Source organism: Oncorhynchus masou, chromosome 29 (assembly GCF_036934945.1).
Source record: "Oncorhynchus masou masou isolate Uvic2021 chromosome 29, UVic_Omas_1.1, whole genome shotgun sequence".
NCBI lineage: Eukaryota > Metazoa > Chordata > Actinopteri > Salmoniformes > Salmonidae > Oncorhynchus > Oncorhynchus masou.
In genome coordinates, this window is record NC_088240.1 from 38630672 (window position 1) to 38657058 (window position 26387).

General features: G+C 44.7%; 1 protein-coding gene across 1 annotated transcript in view; it reads left to right on the forward strand.

The window, feature by feature from the left end:
- Positions 1-26387, forward strand: part of LOC135519595 (low-density lipoprotein receptor-related protein 2-like) — a 63927-nt gene that overhangs the window by 15458 nt on the left and 22082 nt on the right. The window contains exons 10-46 of the mRNA XM_064944834.1: positions 1008-1231; positions 3235-3441; positions 3591-3793; positions 3887-4027; positions 4206-4409; positions 5780-5972; positions 6882-7007; positions 7316-7446; positions 7746-7883; positions 7993-8277; positions 8469-8708; positions 8832-8951; positions 9207-9323; positions 10621-11001; positions 11732-11980; positions 12767-12978; positions 13077-13261; positions 13372-13600; positions 14039-14216; positions 14434-14562; positions 15253-15419; positions 15516-15659; positions 15844-15953; positions 16295-16472; positions 16739-16952; positions 18967-19206; positions 19320-19508; positions 20028-20948; positions 21079-21244; positions 21416-21574; positions 21671-21960; positions 22187-22387; positions 23043-23285; positions 23422-23547; positions 23756-23875; positions 24384-24515; positions 26036-26237. Coding sequence (XP_064800906.1) covers positions 1008-1231; positions 3235-3441; positions 3591-3793; positions 3887-4027; positions 4206-4409; positions 5780-5972; positions 6882-7007; positions 7316-7446; positions 7746-7883; positions 7993-8277; positions 8469-8708; positions 8832-8951; positions 9207-9323; positions 10621-11001; positions 11732-11980; positions 12767-12978; positions 13077-13261; positions 13372-13600; positions 14039-14216; positions 14434-14562; positions 15253-15419; positions 15516-15659; positions 15844-15953; positions 16295-16472; positions 16739-16952; positions 18967-19206; positions 19320-19508; positions 20028-20948; positions 21079-21244; positions 21416-21574; positions 21671-21960; positions 22187-22387; positions 23043-23285; positions 23422-23547; positions 23756-23875; positions 24384-24515; positions 26036-26237 — 7694 coding nt within the window. The remainder of the gene's footprint in view (positions 1-1007; positions 1232-3234; positions 3442-3590; positions 3794-3886; positions 4028-4205; positions 4410-5779; positions 5973-6881; positions 7008-7315; positions 7447-7745; positions 7884-7992; positions 8278-8468; positions 8709-8831; positions 8952-9206; positions 9324-10620; positions 11002-11731; positions 11981-12766; positions 12979-13076; positions 13262-13371; positions 13601-14038; positions 14217-14433; positions 14563-15252; positions 15420-15515; positions 15660-15843; positions 15954-16294; positions 16473-16738; positions 16953-18966; positions 19207-19319; positions 19509-20027; positions 20949-21078; positions 21245-21415; positions 21575-21670; positions 21961-22186; positions 22388-23042; positions 23286-23421; positions 23548-23755; positions 23876-24383; positions 24516-26035; positions 26238-26387) is intronic.

The following is a 26387-nucleotide window of genomic DNA, read 5'->3' on the forward strand; positions in this document are numbered from 1 at the left end:
GTGCGGCTGGCTTCCGTGTTGGATGTGCATTGTGTCAAGAAGCAGTGCAGCTTAGTTGGGTTGTGTTTCAGAGGACGCATGGCTCCCGACCTTCGTCTCTCCTGAGTCCGTACGGGAGTTGCAGCGATGAGACAAGACTGTATCTACTACCAATTGGATACCACGAAATTGGGGAGAAAAAAGGGGTAACATTAAAAAATATATATATATTATCGTAGATTTATCGGTGGTAACAGTGTTTCCTAGCCTCAGTGCAGAGGGCAGCTGGGAGGAGGTGCTCTTATTCTCCATGAACTTTAAAGTGTCCCAGAACTTTTGGGAGTTTGTGCTACAGGATGCAAATTTCTGTTTGAAAAAGATAGCCTTTGCCTAACTGCCTTTCCTAACTGCCTGTGTATATTGGTTCCTAACTTCCCTGAAATATCTAACAAGTAATATCTAACAAATTACACAATACATACCCAATACACACAAATCTAAGTCGGAATGAATTAAGACTATATACATATGGACGAGCGATGTCGGTAAAAACATGCGAGATGTGTAATGCAAGATATGTAAGCATCATCAAGTGAATGAGACACTGTAGAATTGTATAGAAAACAGTATATACATACGCGATGAGTAATGTATGATATGTAAGCATTATTAAGTGAATGAGATACTGTAGAATAGTATAGAAAACAGCATATACATACGCGATGAGTAATGTATGATATGTAAACATTATTAAGTGAATGAGATACCGTAGAATAGTATAGAAAACAGTATACACATATGAGATGAGTAATGTCAGATATGCTACTAGACAGACAAGATGGAAGTCAGACAAACAACCAAAACCCAGCCTTAATAATAGTCATTTCCTTCTAATTTTATGGGTATTGTGGTGACATATCCCATCCCTGTTTCTCGGTATGTCTCTTTTTTATATCTCCATGTCTTTCTGGAGCTATAACCACCAAAAGGGCTAATCTCTTCAAAACAATCCTTTCTTTTGTGGGCAGGTTTTTTCGGTGAGTATGAACGGTTCCAATATGCAGGTGGTTTTAAATGTATCAGTTGACTACCCTGAGAACCTGGCCGTGGACTGGGTGAACAATAAACTGTATATGGTGGAGGCAAGCGTCAACCGGATTGACATGGTGGATTTTAACGGGAGTAACCGGGTGACGCTGATCGCAGAGAATCTGGGAAACCCCAGAGGGCTGGCCGTGGACCCAACTGTGGGGTGAGTAGAGGGGACCTCCCCATCCTCCATCCCTCTATCTCGCCGTCTCTCTCTCATGCTGCACCGGTAGGAAGTAATAAGGGTGAGAGATTAGAAGATTGTCCTGGGGGATTAGTGAGCAGTATTAAAAGTGATGAGCCTCATTGTAATCCAATAGTACTGTTTGAGAGGGGAGACTGGGCCAAGTGGCTCCAGGTAAACTAGGAAGTGATAATAAATGTAGACACTTGTTCTACCTTGGTGGGATTTAGGGCTGGCCCACCTGTAGACCCAGAGACAAAGACGGTAGAGGATGTACAGTATCTGTTTCAGATTCAATTAAAAAAGGAAATCTGCTTATGTCTCACCTTTTGGTAGGCCTTTCCTGCAGTCAAATTACCTAGTGGCCTCATGTGTGAAATGTTGGTAATATTTTTCGTAATTTCATAATTAATAAACATAATTTTTTTAAAGACGCCAAAAATGATGTGTTTCTATGTCCAGCAGTTTTGTTATATTTCACTTTTCTGTGATATACAGTTGAAGTCGGAAGTTTACGTACATTTTAGCCAAATACATTTAAACTCGGTTTTTCACAATTCCTAACATTTAATCCAAGTAAAAAGTCCCTGTCTTAGGTCAGTTATGATCAACACTTTTATTTCTTTCATCACATTCCCAGTGGGTCAGAGGTTTACATACACTCAATTAGTATTTGGTAGCATTGACTTTAAATGGTTTAACTTGGGTTAAATGTTTCAGGTAGCCTTCCACAAGCTTCCCACAATAAGTTGGGTGAATTTTGGCCCATTCCTCCTGACAGAGCTTGTGTAACTGAGTCAGGTTTGTGATGACCTCTGAGTGCCCCAGAGGACATTTCTCCAAAAAGTTGCGATCTTTGTCCCCATGTGCAGTTGCAAACCGTAGTCTGGCTTTTTATGGTGGTTTTGGAGCAGTGGCTCCTTCCTTGCTGAGCGGCCTTTCAGGTTATGTCGATATAGGACTCGTTTTACTGTGGATATAGATACTTTTGTACCGTTTCTTCCAGCATCTTCACAAGGTCCTTTGCTGTTGTTCTGGCTCCTTTGCTGTTGTTCTGGGTCCTTTGCTGTTGTTCTGGGATTGATGTGCACTTTTCGCACCAAAGTACGTTCATCTCTAGGAGACAGAACGCGTCTCCTTCCTGAGCGGTATGATGGTTGCGTGGTCCCATGGTGTTTATACTTGCGTACTATTGAACAGATGAACGTGGTACCTTCAGGCGTTTGGAAATTGCTCCCAAGGATGAACCAGACTTGTGGAGGTCTTCATTTTTTTCTGAAGTCTTGGCTGATTACTTTTGATTTTCCCATGATGTCAAGCAAATAGGCACTGAGTTTGAAGGTAGGCCTTGAAATACATCCACAGGTACACCTCCAATTGACTCAAATGATGTCAATTAGCCTAACAGAAGCTTCTAAAGCCATGACATAATTTCCTGGAATTTTCCAAGCTGTTTGAAGGCACAGTCAACTTAGTGAATATTAACTTCTGACCAACTGGAATTGTGATATAGTGAATTATAAGTGAAATAATCTGTCTGTAAACAGTTTTTGGAAAAATTACTTGTGTCATGCACATAGTAGATGTCCTAATCGACCAAAACTATAGTTTGTTAACAAGAAATTTGTGGATTGGTTGAAAAACAAATTTTGTAAACTTTTGCAAAGTGTATGTAAACTTCTGACTACAACTGTACATGAAGTGTAATATTGGGATGCAAACTCAAAATGTAATAGATTTCAAATGTATATCTGACATGCTACAGGTGTCTTCTTTTTTAAGACCATAACCATGTGTGTGAGGTGTGTACTTTGTTTCAAAGTAGATTTGTTTAAGACTACCAGGTCATTTTATGGCTATAGGGATGAATAACTTCACTGCTTGAAAGCCAGTTTACCAATGTTCTATATTGCATCCAGTACATATCAACCTACTGTACTGGTGACCTGTACCTAACTAAACCAAAATACATTTCTTCACAGGTTCCTGTTCTTCTCAGACTGGGACTCTGTGAATGGAGAGCCAGGTTTGGAGCGGGCATACATGGATGGCACCAATCGCTATGGGATCATCAGGACTAAATTGGGCTGGCCGGCAGGGATCACACTGGATATTGATGCCAAGCGGGTCTACTGGGTTGATAGCCGCTACGACTATATCGAAACCACCACATATGATGGGCTTCATAGGTAAGCATACCAGATATTTTCCCTACGAAAGAGCTCAAATCAGATGTTGTTTGGCCAAATGTCTGAAGACCATATGTAAGAACGGAAAACAATGCAGATCTCTGTCAAAATGGGATGGATATAGCCTTGTTTTATAATCCCCCTTTCAGGAAAACAGTGGTTCATGGGGGTGCTGTGATTCCTCACCCCTTTGGCATCAGTATGTTTGAGCACATTGTGTATTTCACTGACTGGACCAAGATGGCCGTGATGAAAGCCAACAAGTTCGGTGACACTAACCCTCAGGTGGTCTACACGACATCTCAGACCCCACATGGAGTGCAGGTGGTACACCAACTAAGACAACCAAATGGTAAGCATGTCACTGCTATAAATACTCTGATCTGTCCCACCTCTGTATATTCTGTCAGTGACTGAGCGTGTGCATGTTGTGTTGTGTTTACAGTGTCGAACCCTTGCGGGGCAGCCATGGGCGGCTGTGAGCAGATCTGTATTCTAAGCCACAGGTCAGACAATCAAGGGCTGGGCTACCGCTGCAGGTGTCGCATGGGCTACGACCTGCAGGCTGATGGCAAGAGATGTGTTGGTAAGACCAACACATAAACCGCGTTTAGCTTTTCCCCTATTTACGTTGGACTTTGTCTTGTGTCCTTGTGTCCAGTGTCCTTTATATGTTCTCTTTATACTGTGAGTGCCAATATGGTGTGACATAGGATGTGTTATCTGGAGGTTTATGGTGGATGTCTTCTTTTCTCTCTCTCCAGTGGTGCGGCAGTTCCTGCTCTTCTCCAGCCAGCTGGCTGTCCGAGGCATCCCCTTCAACCTGTCCTCTCAGGAGGATGTTATCCTCCCTATCACTGGAACACCCTCTTATTTCGTTGGGGTGGACTTCAGCGCAGAAGACAATGCTATCTTCTTCTCAGACACGGCTAAAGACATCATCTACAAACAGAAAGTGGACGGCACCGGTGAGAGCATCCTACATTTTATTTTTGTTGGATTGATGACTCGATACTGTATGTAGAAATGTGAAATGTGAAATATTTGTTGAATATTGTTTTATTGCTGAGTGTTTTTCTCTCCATTTATTAGAATGTGAAGAAATACTTTTCATTTACTATCATGGAAATATTTTTTTATATTTAATTTTTTAACCGTATTTAAATCCCTACATAATATCGTTTCAAGCAGAGAGCTCAAGCATGTGATCCAGCTGAGCTTATACCATGTCAGTTATAGGAGTGCCTTATGGAGCCGGGCAGTGCAATGGGGGAGGGAGGGAAGGAAGGAGGGAGGGAGGTAGAGAGGGAGGTAGGGAGTGGACAGGAGCATGGACAGCAGTGAAACTATCACGTAACAGCTCAAAATCAGGCTCCAGAATGTGATAAAACAAACATTTCCTAAAAGTTGCAGAAGCTTCAATTATTTGAAGAGTTTTTTTCCAGAACGCGAAAACCACATTTGTGTTTATTTGTCAGAAACTATTGCTTACCGTCATGTGTTTTGTAAGATATTAGCTCTCAGATTTTTTTATTAATATATTTTTTTTTTTTTTTGCTAAACACTATATATTCATTGTTTAGCTGGAATGGAATGTTTATATCCCGTACATTTGACAGTGCTATATGTTTGTCTCTCTAAGCCGTCTTAAGATGAATGCACTTACTTAAGTCGCTCTGGATTAGAACATCTACATGACTAAAATGTCAACTGTAAAAGTTTTACATACAGATCTCATATTACTCTATTGAAAAATATTGTATCATTTGTATATTTCTTTATTAAAAATATAGTTTTTCGTTACATTTGACTGTGTAAAACCTAGCAGTACTACTTATTTCTCTGAGAGAGGCGGATATATAGCATTTAGCAAAAAAACATGATTATTTGTCTCTCTGAAATGAAACCATCAATTGATAGATTTGAAACAAACACATGTCTGTCATTGAACAACACCATGCTATGATTCTATATTGTAAAAATACACCAATCTCTTTCATAATTTCTTTAAACAATAAAAGCTCATTCACAAACATTTCTGAAAATGTATATATAGCATTTTGGAATTAAACTTAATTTATCTTTCAACTTACGACTCGATAGCCCTGTAAAATAAGTTACTTATGTGATAAATCCACAAAGAAAGAAATTCCAGGATAAAATGAAACCACAAACTGCTCTGATAAGTGGTGTTGTTCTTGCAACATAGGGTTGACCAGCCCTAGTTTTCTCTGTCAGGTCTACATAGGGCAAATGCAAGCTGACAGTCTATTTACTTAAATGTGTTCCTCTTTCATCTCTGTACTAAATGGCGGTGTCCTCGCTTTGATCTACACAGGCAGAGAGGTGCTAGCTGCCAATAGAGTGGACGGCGTGGAGGACTTGGCTTACGACTGGATTTCAAAGAACCTCTACTGGACAGACCCGCGCTACAGGAGTATTTCAGTCATGAAGCTGGCCGATCAGTCCAGGAGAGCCATCATACGCAACCTGAACAACCCAAGGTCCATCGTGGTGCACCCTGTGATTGGGTAAATACAGCTGGGCTGGGATTAAGGAGGAGGGGTCAGGGAGAGAGGTTTGGTGCCACTTCCAGCCTGACTGTGGCAACAAACATGAGAGAGGGAGGGATATATAGCAGATATGATAGGGTTCTGTACCTTGCTGATGCATGAAGAATGTTGACTTTACCGAGCAATGCATGCTTTTTACACAATAATATCCTAATTGAAATGTTTGATTCTATTCAATTTATTAATATAAATGATAATCAGATTATATTTACTTTAGATTAATTTAAAGCACCATAGGAAGTCAAAAGGAAGCACAGATAGTGTGAGAAATGGGTCAAGTAGGCGAAATGTTCCTGGGCAAACACAACTTAGTGAGGGCATTAGCCAGACCCAGCAGGGCTCAGGGGCCCATGTTTTCATCCTGGACCCCTGCCTATTAAGAACATGAAAAAGCATTAGCAAACTGAGCACTTATGTCTAGTCACACTTAGCATAATGCGAGAGGTACCGGCTCTCTCATAGATTGTTCACACTTTAAACCCCAAACCTGATAAAAATGAGTCTTTATTTAGTGCCCGTGGGACATTTCCAATAGCTACAAAATCATAAGGCCTCTGGGTCCAACAGCCTACATTAGTGATGCATGAAGGCCAGTATTGTATTAGCTTAAACGGGAAAAACCCCGTTGCGCTCTCAAATAAACTGTCTATATTTCTCAGTTAATAGAAGATTTTGGACACTAAGAACTTAGCTTAAACGGGAAAAACCCCGTTGCGCTCTCAAATAAACTGTCTATATTTCTCAGTTAATAGAAGATTTTGAAGTGGTCTTAAAGCCAGAGTCTACTTCGGTTGAGGTGAAACAGACACGATCATATTTTCCCATATAAGTGTGATTGTTGGTTAATGTGTATGTTTTATTTGGCAGGTATATTTTCTGGACCGACTGGTATCGTCCAGCGAAGATTATGAGGGCCTGGTGTGATGGGTCACATGCCCTGTCGATTGTTAACACTACACTTGGCTGGCCCAACGGCCTGGCTATCGACTGGAGGTGAGCCAAAGGTCTCAGAGGAATGGCCTCAAAATACGACATTCTTCCTCATCCAGTAAAACTCGGTCAAGAAAACAGATAGCAATTTCATGAATAACAAATTAGATCCTTAGGATTGACTTTGTCACTACATTGCAACATTGTGCCACCATGTGTGATAACTTGACATCATGTTTTTGTTCACCCATCTAAGATCCAATTAAGCGTCTTATCAGAATGATCTTCACTAATCCTCCACCTGACAATATGTTTGTGCAACAGTATATAATAATGTCTGTCTGTTCCACTGGTCCTGTCTCCCCCCCCAGCTCCATGCGCCTGTACTGGGTGGATGCCTTCTTTGATAAGATCGAGCACAGCAACTTTGATGGACGGAACAGGCTGTCTCTGGAGCGCATCACTCAGATCTCACATCCTTTTGGTCTCACCATCTTTGGAGGTGACTAAATCTTCAAATTTTCTCATGAATTCAATTTGCATAGGGAACGGTATGCATCACTATTCCATCAATCGTAGGTAAAGCTACCTTGTTATTGTATAAATGCTTTCACCTTTAAAATGTCATTACTACTTGTCAAACATGCTCGATTAATGATCATTAGAAATGGCAATTACCGTGTCATCTCAAACATTAGTTCACTGGTGATGAGCGACAGAATGGCTAATTTCGTAGGTCGTGCCCTGATATTCTCAACGCCGGGTCTCACTTTCATGAGCATTCCTGCTCGGCCCATCCAGGTTATGCATATTTCACTGACTGGCGCCTGGGTGGGATCGTGCGTGTGCGCAAGACTGACGGGGGAGAGATGGTCATCATCAGGCGGGGAATCAGCCACATCATGCACGTCAAATCTTTCAACTACAACTCCCAGACCGGTGAGCACCTCTTTCATTGCTTTCCCTGCCTGCATTGTTTATGTTATGGAGGATAGCTATGTGGCCATCACTGTACTCATTAATGATATAATTTTACTGCCCCTCTCAGGTTCCAACTTCTGCAATAGGAATACTAATCCTAATGGAGACTGCAGCCATTTCTGCTTCCCGGCGCCGGACTCGCAGAGGGTGTGTGGCTGTCCGTATGGCTTGAAGCTGGCGCCCAACCAGCAGACGTGTGTAGAGGACCCTTCCAACGAGCCCCCCACGCTGCAGTGTGGTGCCAACTCCTTCTCCTGCACCAATGGGAAATGTGTCCCTCAGAACTACAGATGCGATGGCGTTGACGATTGCCATGACAACAGCGATGAGGCCAACTGTGGAAGAGCTCATAGTAATGCATTACGTTCTGTTTCAATGGTCTATACTAACTGTTAGCATGTCACCCGAGGCACTTTATTGGGGCATTAGTAATCATGTTTAATATACTTATACTTAGATGTAAGTATACTTTAAGTGGCTTGTTACAGTGTTAGCAAGAAGCAAAACATTTATGTTTCATTAATCATTCCTGCTCTCTCTCAGACACCACCTGCTCACCCAGGGCGTTCACCTGTGCCAACCAGCAATGTGTGCCCAGTGGTTGGCACTGCGACGGTCACAACGACTGCTTCGACAGCAGTGACGAGCGGAACTGCCCCACCCAGAACCCTGGCACCTGCCCGGCCAACCAGTTCACCTGTGCCAACCACCGCTGCATCCCACACACCTGGATGTGTGACACAGACAACGACTGTGGGGACAGCTCCGACGAGGCCAACTGCAGTGAGTCTCCCTAGTCAAGGATCACTTTTATTTCCACACATTTATTGTAGGACTAATTCCTCTGTTGTTGAGTGTCTTTTTGGGATCTAACTGTTAGCTCCATTGGTCTCTCTGTGTTGGCAGACCTCAGTGGTACATGCCACCCAGAACAGTTCCAGTGCCCAGACCACCGCTGTATAAGCCCCAGCTATGTGTGTGACGGTGACAGAGACTGTATGGATGGGGCTGATGAACAGGGCTGCAGTAAGTGTCTCTGTATACCTCTCAACACCGTACTGTATTTAGGAACTAACACAGCTAGAAAGCACCAACAACAAGTGGAACATAATTTCAAGTCAACTGAATCAACACACACATTTGATATTGCCTTATGCTATTGATCTCATTACATGTGTATTATACAGTACTCACAATGACTTTGCATGTTCTGAACTGCATCCTCCATCCACACTGTTTGCAATATCTCAGCCTAAGCACACTATGCTGTTGTTTTTTCAGTTTACAACTGCACTCTCTATGAGTTCAAGTGTTCCAATGGACATCAGTGTATCAACTCCTACTACCGCTGTGATGGGGTCTTTGACTGTAGTGATCGCTCAGATGAGTCTGGCTGTCGTAAGTCATCAACTTCTTTGTTTTGAGTCACAAGAAAGTACACTGAACAAAAATATAAATGCACCGTGTAAAGGGTTGGTCACATGTTTTATGAGTTGAAATAAAAGATCCCAGACATTTTCCATACGCTCAAAACATTTTGTGCACAAATTTGTTTATATCCCTATTGGCGAGCATTTCTCCTGCCAAGACAATCCATCCACCTGACAGGTGTGGCATATCGATAAGCTGATTAAACAGCATGATCATTACACAGGTGCACCTTGTGCTGGAGACAATAAAAGGCCACTCTGAAAGGTGCAGTTTTGTCATGCAATACAATGCCACAGATGTCTCAAGTTTTGTGTGTGCAATTGGCACACTGACTGCAGGAATGTCCACCAGCGCTGTTACCAGAGAATTTAATTTTAATTGATCTACCATAAGCCGCCTCCTACGTCATTTTAGAGAATTTGGCAGTATGTCCAACCGGCCTCACAATCGTAGACCACGTGTAATCACGCCAACCCAGGACCTACACATCCGGCTTCTTTACCTGCGGGACCGTCTGAGATCAGCCACCCGGCAGCTGATGAAACTGAGGAGTATTTCAGTCCTTTTGTGGGGAAAAACTCATTCTGATTGGCCAAGCCTGGCTTCCCAGTGGGTGTGCCTAGCTCCCAAGTGGGTGCAAATGCCCTCCCAGGCTCACCCATGGCTGCATCCCTTCCCAGTCATGTGAAATCTGTAGATTAGGGCCTAATGAATTTATTTAAATTGACTGATTTCCTTATATTAACTGTAACTGTATCGTTGAAATTGTTGCATGTTGCAGTTATATTTTTGTTCAGTATAGGATGACCAGTTTATGTATTTCCTTTCTTCCCTTTCTCACTGCTTACAGACGATCGCGAGCCCTTAACAGGTAGAAACAACCTCAATCATTGGTAAAACCTCATGCGTGTACCTGTCATTCATCCCAAACCTGCCATCCACACTAACCCTCTGAATATGGGAATGTTGCAAAAACAAAAATTAGTCGTTACAAATGTTTCAGAAATGGTGTGTTTTAATGCAGAGCGCAGATTCGATGGCTGTCGTTAAGTATACAACCTCGTTGTTTTGAGTCGCAATAAAATTGACTGATCAGTTGCTATGCAGAGTCGATCGACCGACTGGTCTTGGAGCACAGCAGGTTTGACCATTACTCTTAATGAGGTGACGTCATCACAGAGGTTCTGCTGTGGCTTCCTCCTGAGCTTCTGCCACACTTCACTACACTGTCTGACCTGGCCTTGTCCTGCTCTGCTCTGCCCAGCCACCAGACCCCCAGGGATGTGCCACCATGAGAGTGAGTTCCAGTGCCAGTCCGACGGCAGCTGTATCCCCTCCACCTGGGAGTGTGACGGTCACCCGGACTGTGAGGACGGCTCAGACGAGCACCACGTCTGCCCCCCCCGCACCTGCCCCACCTCCCTGTTCCGCTGTGACAACGGCAACTGTGTGTACCACGGGTGGCTCTGCGACGGTGACAACGACTGTAGGGACATGAGTGACGAGAGAGACTGCCCCACGCCACCTTTCCGCTGCCCCAGCTGGCAGTGGCAGTGCCCGGGCCACAGTGTGTGTGTCAACATCAGCAGGGTGTGTGACAACAATCCTGACTGTCCCAATGGTGCGGACGAGTCCCCGCTCTGCAGTAAGTCACCTTCTCTGCTTCTCTGCCTTTTGGGCCAGCATTCTGATAATGTCGTTACGAAAATCACTCTTTGAACATTTTCTTTTTGTAATTTTCTAGGTTCACTGGTCACTTGAAATCTAGACATATTTTTCACGGCATTCCTGGTCTCAGTAGTTTTAATGTTTGTTTGTTTTAATGTTTGTGAGGAATTTTTGTTATGCTTGGAATCTTGTGTTCAAATCATGCATGTGTTGATTTGGTCTGTAATAACTTAAAAGTGATCTATGATTTTCCTTTCCTGCCGTCCTCACTGCTTTCAGACGAGCCCTTGCCAGGTAGGAACAACCTAAATCATTGGTTAAACCTCACGCGTGTAGCTTTGATTCATCCCAAACCTGCCATCCACACTAACCCTCTGAATATGGGTATAGTGTTGCAAAACACAAATGGAGGATAAAATTAAATGATTGTCTGTAGTTACAAATGTAGAAAATGTGTTTCAGAATGTACAAATGGCAATATTTGATACAAAATAGAAAGTCTAGATATTTTCTGGGGTGCTGTGTTGATGCTCTATTTGCAGCACTGTGATTCGTTGAGCAGCTAGCTACAGTAGATGCATTGCCTTCATACGTTTGATTCATTTATCCACATTGCCTGCTACGTATGTCACCGAGGTGTTTCATTTTCTTACCGTCTGTTTTTAAGAATGACAGCTATTGACTCACTCCTCTTTTTACCCTCCTAGATCAGGAGAGCTGCACAGACAACAACGCTGGTTGCACCCACGGCTGCATCCAGGGTCCGTTTGGGGCCCAGTGCACCTGTCCCCTGGGTTACCAGCTGAGTAATGACTGGAAGACGTGTGACGACCTGAATGAGTGTAACCCCCCTGGGCTGTGTAGTCAGCACTGCTTCAACGAGAGAGGCTCCTTCCGCTGTCACTGCTCAGATGGATACACCCTGGAGGCCGACCAACAGACATGCAAGGTCTCAGGTGAGGAGCGTGACGGTTTTTGTGTGTGTGTGTGTGTGTGTGTGTGTGTGTGTGTGTGTGTGTGTGTGTGTGTGTGTGTGTGGTTAGCCGTAGAGTATTTGAAGGGAATTTGCATCTGCCACGCTATAATTTTAAGCTCTTATAAACTTTTACTCACTTACATTTGGATACAGAGGCATTTTATTTCACCAGTCCATTTGGTCCACAACATACTCAATTATGTTTCCTCTGAAAAATGATTGGCCTAATTTCAAAATATGAGACGCATCTTCCGTCTGTGGATTAAGTCCAGTCTTCCAGATGACAGACAGAGATACAGTACGTCTGATTGGCCCACACAGACATGATAAACCGTCCAGTGGCTGGACAGGAATGATCGAAATGGAGTCGGTGTTCGGTCTCAGACCACCGGGCGGACAGACTCACTCTCACTCTTCTCCATTCTCTTCCCACTCGGCTCTGATTTCCCCAGATAACACGAATAACATATATGCCACTCACGGACTCTCTCTTTAGGTAATTAGGAGATAATCAGCAACAAAGGGCTTGTTTATGAGTAGTGCACCTGACATGAGCCCATCACAGATATCCTGCTAAAAAGCCCTGTAATTCAATTTGCCATTATTCTCAACAAAGCTGCATTGATCCCCTGCTGTGGATATCTGAGGAGCTCTGTCTATCGTGTTTTGAAGTTTGGGAAGTCCTCTGTAGAATGTTCTATAGCTGATGATTAGTCTCATTTGAATTAGAAGGCACAGGTGAGAAGAGGATGGTTTCTGTTCACAGGTTCACGTCAAGCTTTCCTGTTAGTTGCCAGCCGAAATCAGATTGTGTCTGATGACATAACCACTCAGCCCAATGTGGTCCGCTCGCTGGTCCGGGATGGGCGAAACATCGTGGCCCTGGACTTTGACTCAGTGACTGACCGTGTGTACTGGTCTGACACCAGCCAGGACAGAATATGGAGCGCTCACAAAAATGGCTCTGACAGGGCCGTGGTGAGTACGGACTACTGACCGTCTTTCCAGTTCTCACAAACATTCTCTACCCAGGGTAATGACCTCCAATCACTTAAACCTGTGTTTTGATTTGACAGGTTTTTGACAGTGGAGTGACAGTGACAGAGAGTCTGGCAGTGGACTGGGTGGGCAGGAACCTCTACTGGACTGACTATGTTCTGGAGACCATCGAGGTGTCCAAACTGGACGGCTCCCACAGGACTGTGTTGGTCAGTGAGAACGTGACCAATCCCAGAGCCCTGGTGCTGGACCCAAGGGACAGGTGAGGCTCATCTACAGTGGACATACATACTGGCAGAGAAAAGGACACGTTTGAATTACAATAATGTAAATGTAATTGACTGTAACTATGACAGTTGATCTATTGTGCAGTGCTCACCTCATGTTCTGGACAGACTGGGGGAGGAACCCTCGCATTGAGAAGGCCAGCATGGACGGGAAGATGAGGACAACCATCATAAGCAACAAAATTTACTGGCCCAACGGCCTAACCATTGACTATCCCAACAATCTGCTCTACTTCGCTGATGCCTACCTGGATTTTATTGACTACTGTGATTATAATGGCAACAACAGGAAACAAGTTCTGGCCAGCGATTTGGTGAGGATACATGGCATTTTCTATCGATTTTTATTTACATTGATATAATTGATATCAGGGGCGCAACTTTTGTTTTAGAAGTGGGGGACACATATATATATATATATATATTTTTTAATGTTATTATTTATATTTTTATCCAGTCAGATAAACACAGCCTACCTGATCGCTCAGAGGCGTCGGCATGGTCATAAAGCACACCATTTTATCAGATTGTATCACATTCCAATGGTAAAGCTGTGTGGGACAAAAATGCAATTTCAGAATGTGGGGGGGGCATGTCCCCCGCCGCCAGTAAAAGTTGCGCCCCTGATTGATATCGATTAAACTAGGAAAAACATTAGCATTGCTTACAGAACATAATTTACCGATTTGCCATCTGTGTGGAATAATATCAATAAAATACACTTCTTGTCTTATTCTGCTCTCAATAAAAAGGTACTGCAACATCCCCACGCAATTACCATTTTTGAGGATTTTGTGTATTGGACCGACAGATACATCAACCGTGTGATCCGAGCCCATAAGTGGCACGGGGAGAACCAGACAGTGATGCTCTACAACCTCCCACAGCCCATGGGCCTGGTGGCGGTACACCCGGCCAGGCAGCCTGCAGGTAGGACAGGGACCCACCACTGATCAATAACATTCTAGGACACATGGTAGGCCAATTAAAAAATACATCTTAGACATGGTGATATCGTAAGCTAGTATTGGCACCGTACACTATTGCCATTGTATTTTAAATTACATTTCTGAACGAACAAAGAGGATACTGAACACTGTTGATTTTTGTCTTGTTTGTGTGTGTGTGTTATTGGATCTGTGTGCAGGTGAAAACCACTGCTTGAGGAGGCTCTGTACTCATATCTGCCTGCTCTCGGCCATTGGGCCCAGCTACTACTCCTGCGCCTGTCCCTCAGGCTGGACCCTGACTGCAGACAATTTCACCTGTGCCAGAGGTAGGCTCCATGCCAACCTGAGAGAAACACTCCTCACTCACAGTTTCATTAAAAAGGAAGTGAGGTCAGATAGAACAGATATATTGTAATTCTCATAACGCATAAAGTATTTATTCATGGTAGGTATTGATACGAATGCTTAAAACCTACAAACAGAGAGCTGCTGTTTTGCAAACATATTTATTTGGGCATATCCAGCTCTCAGTCGGTAAAAGAAGAAATCTAGAATGCCGGACTCATATTTTAGAGGCTAAGGACTTGTCAACAGTATCTCATTTAAATTCTGTTGTAAAATCCCTTTCCAGAGGTAAATATTGAGGATCATTAAAGTGTGACTAGGGTTTCAATGAGACAAGGGACCTTTAATGTGAATACAGGGTCGTGTTTAGGTCAACAGCGTAACCCATCTCAGGGCTTGAGCTTTTTCTAACCATGCAGAACGCATTCACCCCTGAGAGGTGATGATTACCCAAGAATGAAAATGCCCTCCGAGCTATCTATTGATTCTAATCTCTGATGACAAAGCAAATCATACTGTGGAATATGCTTACACCAGACCTTCTGAACCCACTTCCTTTTCAACCTTTTTTTTAACATACTGTGTTATTTTATAGGCTATATGTCCAATAGGCTATATGTCCATTCAGAGCCACCATATTTTTGGTGATGAATACTTGTATTTTCCTGCAGTTGAGGATCCTTTCTTGGTGGTGGTGAGAGACAGTGTCATCTACGGCATGTCCTTGAACCCAGACGACAAGAGCAACGACGCCATGGTCCCAGTTGCGGGACTTCAGAATGGATATGATGTGGACTTTGACGACATTGAGCGGACCATCTATTGGGTAGAGCACCCGGTACGTGTTCGCACCGTCCACACCAACAGAGACCTGAAGTGATACTACTCTGCTGTCCCTAGGCTCTGACCAACCATGTCCCTTTCTCCTCTGTAGGGTGAGATCCACAGGGTGAAGTCGGACGGTACCAACAGGACAGAGTTTGCCCCGGCAGCCATTCTGGGTTCCCCTGTGGGCCTGGCCCTGGACTGGATGACAGAGAACCTGTACTACACCAACCCAGCCACCCAGTCGATTGAGGTGAGCTGAAACATCCCCCCGTCTCTATGCTCCTGTATAATAATAACAATGAAGTTAGTTCTGAAAACGAGTGGTGAACTACTGACAGTGAACATTGTATTTCGAAAATAAAGTAGTTATCTTTGTTTGGTTTTCCCCTCTGTCGGGGGGTACATCTGATCTGTGCATGTGTGTGTTTTGTCAGGTTTTGAGGCTGAGCGGGGAGGTGCAGTACAGAAAGACTCTAATCACCAATAATGGCTCCCCGACTGGCGCAGGCTCTCCGGTTGGCATTGCTGTGGACCCGGCACGTGGGTAAGCCCCATTTAACACTGCTCTGGCTCATCCCCACAGTCCCTCACCCCTTTCAGCCTGCCTGAATGCCATCTGCTCCACCCCCAGAAAGAGACCTAGCACTGTTACTGTTACTGTACACAACACTACACACTCCAACAAGCCACCACCAGGCAAAAAGTGTACATATCAACTATTCACCGTCAGCATATCAAATGTGTATTGGCACGATTAAGACGTACCGATTTCTTCTCTCTGAATCTGACACGTGGGCTTTGATTGAATCGGTCGTAGATGTTCTCATATGAGGTGATGGAGATGCCGAGGGGCTGTATTCATAGCCGTGTCTCTCTCCCTGTTAGGAAACTGTACTGGACAGACCAGGGCACAGAGAGTGGCATCCCTGCCAAGGTGGCGGCCGCAGACATGGACGGCTCCAACCCTGTCACCCTGTTCACCAACAACCTGGATCATGTGGAGTTCATCACTGTGGACATACGAGAGAACAAGCTGTACTGGGCTGTCACAGGCACCGGAATGGTGGGTCGTCATCTCTCCCTCAACCACTATGCCTGCGTCTCAAATGCCACCCCATATAGTTGACCTCTTTTGACCAGGGCCCATAGGGCTCTGGTCAATTAAAGTGCACTATATAGGGAATAGGGTGCTCTATGGTCTCTATGATTCATATGTGGCTGATTCTAAGAAAATAGCCTCACGTAGTCCAACTCATTGCTTCTTATGCATATATTTTACACGTTAAATCTGGTATTAAGGGCAGTCTTGATGTTATTAAAACACCACAGATTGAGCGTGGCGACCCAGCCGGGACCAATCGCATCACAATAGTGACAGGCTTGTCCCATCCCTGGGGCGTCGCTGTTCATGAGCGCTTCCTCTACTTCACCGACCGGGACTTTGAGGTGATAGAGCGAGTGGACAAGGCCACCGGGGCTAACAAGGTGGTGCTGCGGGACAACGTGTCTGGACTGAGAGTACTGAAGGTGCACTACAGGGAGAGTGAGTATCTGAGGGACCTTATGGTACAGCCAAACAAATATGAACCCCACTCCATTGATTGAGACTGAAAGGTTGATTGAGACCGACACATTTGTTTATTATGATACATGAACTTGTTGGAAGCATCAAGATTACCAGTGCACTGAAGTTTTTAAAATGTATTTTGTTGAGTGTTTAATCAGTATGCATACATACTGTACATATTTTGGCCGTTATACTTTTTTTGGTAAAGATATAGCATGGCTGAATTATGGCATTGCTTTGGCCTTTTTGATAGCTGTTGGGTAATTATGTGGGAGATGGAGGGGAACATTAGATGGCTAGTTACTCTTCCCTTATAAGGAAAACTGGGCATTGTATATGGAACAAGCAATGTCCTTTTGTCCCCTAAAACAGAGCGGACACAGCAAAACAAAATTGGTTCTGTGAAAGTTCCCATAACATTTGTTAGGACGTGGCAAATGTTCTCATAACACAAAAACATTTCAGTTGTGCAGATGATGCCAAATTGTTTATTTTCCGCTGCGAAAAACATTCACCTGATGTTAGAATTTTTTCCCCAGAACTCATTTAGTCTGTTCTTTAAAGGTTCCCAGAATGTTTTATTAGGTTGTGGGAATAGTCTGGTGGGAACTGAGCATATTTTGTGTTCTGGGAACCTGTCTATTCTAATGTACCCACTCTGTTCCCACAACCTAATTAAATGTTCTAGAAACCTTTTAAAGAACTCAGAAAGCTTGTTTTGTTAACATTCTTGCAACATCAAAGGCATGTGTTGTTCACCCTGATACAAACATTATCTGAATATCACCACAACTGGACAGTTTAAGTGTTTTCGGAACCTCTTGTCATATCCCCACTATGTTCCCACAACCTAAATAAATGTTATAGGAACGTATAAAGAACATAAAAATATGTTCTGGGAATATTCTTGCAACATTAGGTACATGTTTTTTGTACCCTAAAAGAAACATTGTATAATCATCTGCCCAACTGGACAGTTTTTGTGTTTTAGGAACATATCTTTTGTGATGTCCCCACAATATTCCCACCAGACTGCTCCCACAACCTTATAAAACATTCTGGGAACCTTTAAAGAGCAGACTAAATGTGTTCTGGGAACGTTCTTGTAATGTCAGGTGAATGTTTTTTGCACCCTAAAAGAAACATTGTATAATCATCCACACAACTGTTGACTTTTTTGGTGTTTTGGGAACATATCTTATGTGATGTCCCCACAATGTTCCCACGAGACTGTTCCCACAACTTAATGAAACATTCGGTGAACCTTTAAAGAACAGACGCAATGTGTTCTGGGAACATTCTTGCAGCATCAGGCGAATGTTTTATACAAACATTGTATAAACATCAGCACGACTGGACAGTTTTTGTGTTATGAGAGCATTTACTGCAACTTAGCAAATATTCAGGGAACTTTCACGGAACCAAAACATTACTGGAACATTATTACATTTGAGGAATGTTCTGTGGTGTTTGTTACAGACGTTGTGCACAACATTTTAGTGAATGCTAGGAGAACATTCCAAGGATATTTCATTTGGAAAATGGGTTGAAGAAAATAAAGATTTTTTTAATCAAAAACATTATCTGAATGTTTTTGGGATGTTATCATCCTAATGTTAGATACAACTCTTAACTTAAACTTAATGGGAATCTAAGCTAATGTTCTGGGAATGTTCCCGGTTTGCTGGGGATACTGTAAGTGACATAGTTTCTGGGAATAGATCAACCCTTGAGCCTGATTTGGCAACGATGTATCAAAATGGTGTTTGCACCAGTTCCTTCCAGTGACGGCTCAGAAATGAGGTTATCTCAGTTCCAGGATTTGTAATTTGTAACATAGTTTAGTCTGATATTGAAAAGTTCCTGACTACCCTTGTTGTCCTTGACCTAGAACGTTTAGAAATGTTAATGAATTTGTAGTCCTATGTGTGCAGACTCCCGTTTTATATGAATACCATGTCCTAATCCACCATGTGGTCTGCCTCTGCAGTCTCGGCTGGTACCTCCAACGGTTGCAGCAACAACAGGGGTGCGTGTGAGCACCTGTGTCTACCGCGGCCCGGAGGCCTGTATACCTGTGCCTGTGCTACTGGCTTCAAGCTCAGCGTTGACAACAGCACCTGTGCTCCATACCAGTCCTACGTGGTCATCTCCATGCTGTCTGCCCTCAAAGGCTTCAGTCTGGAGGGGGCTGACCACTCCGAGGCCATGGTGCCAGTGGCTGGGCGAGGTGGGTGTTGTTCAGATGTAAATGTGTTGTGCAGTCTTTTTGTTAGTAGAGGGAAAAACAATACAACGTCAATGCCGATGTTTATGCTTAACCTCTCTGGTTGTGTCGCGTAGGACGTAATGCTCTACATGTGGATGTCCACATGCCCTCGGGGTTCCTCTACTGGTGTGACTTCAGCAGCACTGTGACGTCTCAGAACGGGATCCGCCGGATCAAGCCCGATGGAGCAGGGTTCCGCAGCGTGGTCACATCTGGAATCGGCCGCAACGGGATACGAGGCATCGCTGTGGACTGGGCTGCAGGTAGGGTATCCGCTTTGGGTTTTGTGTTCAGAGAGCTCAATTGGAAAGTGTTTAAATGATGCCAGCAGGTAGAGAAAGTAAAGGTCGACCAACAGTAGGTATCCCTGGATACTGTGTAAGAGGCTTTAACACAGGGTCTGACTCCCAGAAAGCAGGCTGGATTATTCTCAGTCAGGTGAGTAGAAAGAAGTGAGGACTGGACTGGAGAGTGCTGCAGATCTTGGAAGTGTGTCCAATAATTATTCTGTTTATGGGTACACTAATCTGAGGCTGGTTTCCCAGACACAGATTACATTACTGGACTAAAATGGAAAATCTATCATTGAAAGTGCAATGTAGTCCAGGAATAGGCTTAATCTGGGTCTAGGAAACCAGCCCCAGGTGACTATTCAAATTAGCGGTCTTATTCTGTCCTTACACAACCACTCAATACGATCTGCATTACCGGAGGCTCTTCCTAGATAATCTAATCTCCATTGCCCTTTTACTTATATATATCAATTTGGCTGTGCTTTTCAGGGAACCTTTATTTCACGAATGCTTTCCTGACGGAGACCTATGTGGAGGTTCTGCGCTTAAACACAACTTTCCGGCGTGTGCTGTTGAAGACTCAAGTGGACATGCCACGCCACATCGTGGTGGACCCTAAAAACAGATACCTGTTCTGGGCAGATTACGGACAGAACCCCAAGATTGAGCGAGCTCTGCTGGACGGGACCAACCGCACTGTGCTGGTGTCGTCTGGGATTATAACCCCGCGAGGTCTAGCTCTGGACTACCAGACTGGATATGTCTACTGGGTGGATGACTCTCTGGATATGATAGCCCGGGTCAACCCTCAGGGGGGAGAGACAGAGATAGTCCGGTACGGGAGCCGCTACCCTACTCCCTATGGCATCACTGTGTTTGAGACTAGCATCATCTGGGTGGACAGGAACCTGAAGAAGGTGTTCCAGGCCAGTAAGGAGCCTGGCAGTACAGAGCAGCCTACAGTCATCAGAGACAACATCAACATGCTGAGAGACGTGACCATCTACGACCAGCGCACCCAGCCCAGCTCGGCCCAGCAGCTCAACAACAACCCCTGCCTGCAGACCAACGGGGGCTGTGCCCACTTCTGCTTCGCCCTCCCCGGGAGCCAGAGCAAGAAGTGTGGCTGTGCCTTTGGGAACCTGGGGGCGGACAACGCAGGCTGTGTGGTGTCGCGGGATGATTACCTCATCTATACGACAGAGAGCACGGTGCGGAGTCTGCGTCTGGACCCGGAGGACCACGCACTGCCATTCCCTGTGGTCAACGTGCCCCGCACGTCCGTGGCTTTGGACTTTGACCGCACAGACAATAGGATCTACTTCACCCAGAGCTCAGGGGCTGGGAGCAGCAAGATTAGCTACATCAGTCTGTCCTCTCCCACCTTGCCTCCAGTAGTGGTGGCTTCTGGTAAGACACATAACAACTGGATTTGTTCCATTACATTGCAACATCATACTGTAATCATCTGGTTCCAGCTTTTTTGGGCTATTTGCTTATTGCAATACTTTTCTACGTGGTGTGTTTTGTGTCCATGCAGATCTAGGAGCTCCTGATGGTATTGCCTATGACTGGATCAACAAAAGGATTTACTACAGTGACTACATCAACCAGACTATCAGCTCCATGGCATTGGACGGGACGCAGAGATCCATTATCGCCCGTGTGCCCAGACCTAGAGCCATCATGCTGGATCCCTGCAGGGGGTAAGACTGGCCAGAAATGCCAAGAATGCTGATACCGTTTCACTCCTTCTGAAATGATAACAAGAGCTCTCACTCAGCATCTGCGATAGATATTCAACATGCGTTGAATGTACACTGTACAGTCATTGATTTAAAAAAGAAAATGGGGAATTCTATTTCCATGTTATACAGGTATATGTACTGGACAGACTGGGGGACCAATGCAAAGATTGAACGTGCTACTTTGGGAGGGAACTTCAGGACAGAGATTGTAAACAGCAGTCTAGTGTGGCCCAATGGACTAACCCTGGACTATGAAGAGCAGAGACTGTACTGGGCAGATGCCAGCCTGTAAGACCCTCTTATAATAATTCTACATTCTTCTCACAAATCAATCATTGTCAGATTGTATTGACGATAATGATATATGCTGGTTTTGGTTATCAGACAGAAGATTGAGCGCTGCTCGCTCACTGGGGCCAATCGGGAGGTCATCGTCAGCACAGCCATTTACCCATTCGCCATGACCATGTATGGCCAGTACATCTACTGGACTGACTGGAACACACGCAGTATCTACCGGGCTAACAAGCACGATGGGTCTGACCAGAGGGTGATGACCCAGAACCTTCCATCCAGGCCCATGGATGTCCATGTGCTGGCCAGCAACAAGCAGCAACAGTGCAACAGCCCTTGTCAACAGTTCAACGGAGGCTGCAGTCACATCTGTACCCCAGGTACTAGCAGTTAGGCCCTACTTTAACCCTCAAGTTTCCTGATTGAATAGAAGGCTGTAGCTTTGTAGCATGTGGGGGTTGGACCAAGCTTCCTTTGAAAATTAAATTTTCTCTAGCATCGTATCGTTTTGATGTTGTTTTGGGATGATGTGAGTTGGGCTGTGTTACGCCTGTCTGTCATACCACCCCATCCGTCTGATGCCTGTCCCCCTGCCCCTCTCCTCAGGGCCCCAGGGTGCTGAGTGTCAGTGTCCCTCAGAGGGTCGGTGGTACCTGGCCGACAACAAGCACTGTATCCCTGACAACGGGACCCGCTGCCAGGCAGACCAGTTCACCTGTATGAATGGACGCTGTATCCGTGCTCAGTGGAAGTGTGACAATGACAATGACTGTGGGGACGGAAGCGACGAGCTAGAGAGAGTCTGCGGTATGGTGCTTAGTGGCCCCACGTCGTGCCTGTTTTGTTGAATGTTGTTTGTCTTGTCTATCTAGAAATATCTTCCTTTAATATCTTTGTTGATTTGTCTTGAATGTGATTGTGATTACAGCTGACTGATGGATTTATCCCTATACCTGTTCTGTCCTTCTCTTAACCGTCTCTAAAATGCTGCCTCTAACCAGATTTCTGTTTCTACCTGCCACAACTATTTTTCAGGATCCAAGAATGGTTTCCAACCTTTTGGTGTGTATGCTTGCAAATCACTAATCTAATGTAGCTATTTAGTGATGCTTGTCTTCTTCTACTAACCCCATCCTAAACAAATACATTCATGTACTTATCTTATATCTTGCATGCAGTCCAAGTTCAAATGGCAGCAGCATTTATTGCCTTGTCAGGTAAATCTCCATCTTGTACACCTGCTCATCTTCACCTAGGCCCGTATGTATCAATCGTCTCAGAGTAGTACTGATCTAAGATCAGGTTCCCCCTGTCCATGTAATCTGATTCGTTGTGATCTAAAAGGCAACGCTGATCTTAAATCAGCACTCTTACTCTAAGATGCTTGAGACCTACAGCCCCTTGTCTCCCTGTCCATTGGCTAGATCTCTGATTATGGTGTTTTTGGTTATTCGATTGGCAGCCTTCCACACTTGCGAGCCCACTGTGTTCACATGTGGGAACGGTCGCTGTGTGCCCTACCACTACCGCTGTGACCACTACAACGACTGCGGCGACAACAGTGATGAGGTAAGCTGCCTGTTCAGGTTGTGCGACCCCAACACTGAGTTCCCCTGCAACAACGGACGCTGCATCGCTAAGGACTACGTCTGCAACGGCATCAACAACTGCTTTGACAATGGCACTTCAGACGAACAAAACTGCCGTAAGTCTACACAGTAGATCGAAAGTTCAAATATCAGTCCATAAAAATTGGAGACGTTTCAAGTGTGGGGAAAGAATTGATTTTGCTGTGTGACACGAGATGATAACACCAATCCTCTTCTTGTCATGTATCTCAGCGGAGCGAACATGTCCGCCAGAACACACCAAGTGTGCATCCACCAACATCTGCATCCCCCGCTCCTACCTGTGTGACGGGGACAATGACTGTGGGGACATGAGTGACGAGAGCCCTGTACACTGCGGTGAGTCCCCCAGGCCTGATCTGTACAGTTAGGGTGTGTCAAAGGAAGTGTGAAAATGTGTGCACTGGATAAGAGCGTCTGTTAAATGACTAAAATGTCAAATGTAAAATGTAAGTGCCTAATATAGGGAATATGGTGCCATTTCATATGCTTTCTAAATGGGGTTTGAGAGGAGAGTGACCCCTAAATGTCTCTTTTCCGATTCCAGCCACTTCCACGTGTGCCCAGAATGAGTTCCACTGCTCCAATGGCCGCTGTATCCCAGCCCAGTGGTACTGTGATGGAGGTACAGACTGTGCTGACGGCTCTGATGAGCCCTCCTCCTGCAGTAAGTACCACAGCTCTCCTTCCCTCACCATATTGTGCTTTGGCGTGCGTGCGCATGCTTGTGCTGTTGCTGATGTGTCCGTAGTGTGTGCCTTTGTTAGTGGTGTGGTCAGTCAGTCAGTCGGGCCTCCCATTGTCTGCCACATTCCTCCCTACTGACACCCACCAGTCTCCTCTGACCAACACAGCCTCTCCACCTTCCTATCCTCTTTCCTCTCTCCTCTCTTACTTCTGTCCCAGGGTAATTACACAACCTCCCTTTTTCTTGTGTTTCAATCGATCACCATAGATTGGAATGTGGAGGAGATGCCGTGAGTACTTTGATAGCGTCACCTGTTTCATTTTGGGTTCAGATATGCGTGACCTGTCTTTACTAGTTGACATCAGTTAAGACATTTAATGGGTGTTTTAAGTAACTGTAAGTAACTGTATTAAGCACTGTAATATTCTAGTTCTAATCCATTCATGCACGGTTTGTATTGATGTCTATGACCTTTGATCCTCTCCAGCCACCCCGGTGAGAACCTGCAACACTGACCAGTTCCGCTGTGATGGCGGCAGGTGCATCACCTCTTCCTGGATCTGCGATGGGGACAATGACTGCGGAGACATGAGTGATGAGGACCAGAGACACAACTGTGGTGAGTGTATTTTAGTGATGCGCGGGTTGACTTATAACCTGCAGTCCACCGCGGTTATATACGCGAGGTGGGCGGATTAAGGGTCATTAAATGTTGTGTGGCTGAAGGGCGAATGGGTGGCGAGCGGGTTGAATAAAGAGAAAACAATAGCTTTAAAAAAAAAAAAATCGATAGATGTATCATTCTCGTGCAGTTTATATCTATGGGCTGCATTAAGGTTTTTCTATCTGGCATTAGTGAGTAGGCCTAAGCTTTAGGGCCTACAGGGCCTTAACGCCAAATGCTTTAACGTCATCCACGGAGGCAAAAGGAACAATGTCAGAGAATAATTCAATAAGAGAAAAGCTGCGAAATGGAGAGTTGAAAATAAAGAGAAGGGAGGGCCAGAAAAGTAATGTCTGGGGAAGATTTGGCGACGTGGTAAAAGAGGGTGGTGGCGGTGCCGTCATGTGTGACGATTGTAAGGCGCTGTACATATTCAACAGTCACAAAACGTAGGTCTATAACCTCTCATATAGACTTAATATTAACTCTTGCAGAATTAAGCTTTTTTTTTTACAGTAAGGTTATACACCAAATTTTGACTCGGGGAACAGGAGAAGTTTTCTTTCTTTTATCTTGAGAGAATGTAAATGTGCAGTTAGATACCTTCTGTAGAGGTGCTATCTTTATCGGCATCATAAAAGCGGATAGTATTTCAAGCGCATAAGATATGCATCCAAGCCGAACTGAAATCTTATCAGAATCATGTTGGGTCTGTTTTCACAGCTTTATATTTCCTTACAACCGGTCAAACTAATGTCATTTGGACATTTTGCAAGTTCTCCCCGGTCCATAAACGTCTTTGTAAAGATGACAGAGAACTTAAAAGAAGTCAATTAGATTGAAAACTGTATTATATCAATTTATGACATTATTCTGACGAGCAAGGGTGAATTTAGTCTTCTAGGGCAACATGACAGAAGAATAATAATAATGACAGAAGAGAAGCTGCATGTATCTAACTATAGACAAGTTGACTAAGTTGACGCAATTGCGGGCGAACAAACAGCTGACCCGCGCACCACTAGTGTATTCCTCTCCAGTCTATCTCCGTCAGACACTGATGGATCAGGATGCATGCTGGGGGTGTGGGGGTGGATACCGGCTCCAGTTGAATGTCTCCAAGGAGCTCACATTCCTGATTTCCCCTGCGTCACTCGTTACTTTGTGCCTGTCTCAGAATCCTGGCTCAGGGTGGATCTAGACTCTTATGTCATTCCTCTCGAATGTGGGCTCTGACAATAAGGAGCCTGGAGCGCATGGCTTCGGCGCACCACGGGCCTCGGTAGGAGTCTCACTTCAAACACTGGGGCTCAATCACATTAGATGGATAGGAAACCGAAGTCACGGCTAGAGGTCCTGAAATACACTTAGGAATGTTTGGAACGCGAGAAATGTTAGGTCCAGTCTCGGAGTCTTCGTCATCACGTAACTTCTCTAATTTGGTGTCATTTTCCTGCCCCTCTGTTTTTTTTTAGCTGATCGCACATGCTCCGCCTTGGAGTTTACCTGTGTGAACAACCAAGGGCCGCAGAGGAAGTGCATCTCTCGTGATTGGGTGTGTGACGGCGATGCGGACTGTGCTGACGGGTTGGACGAGCATCAGAACTGCACGCGCAGACCGTGTAGCGTCAACGAGTTCAACTGCAGCAACGGCCTCTGCATACGCAGCTCCTACAGGTTTGACAGACTCTGACATAATTATGACATGTTTCAGATTTCCTCTTGAATGCATCATTGCTTTGTAGAGGCTGAGACTACAGCGTACATTTTGGGACTGGACAGCAGCACCACCTGGTGTACAGGGAAGCTCACTGAGTGACTGATGTG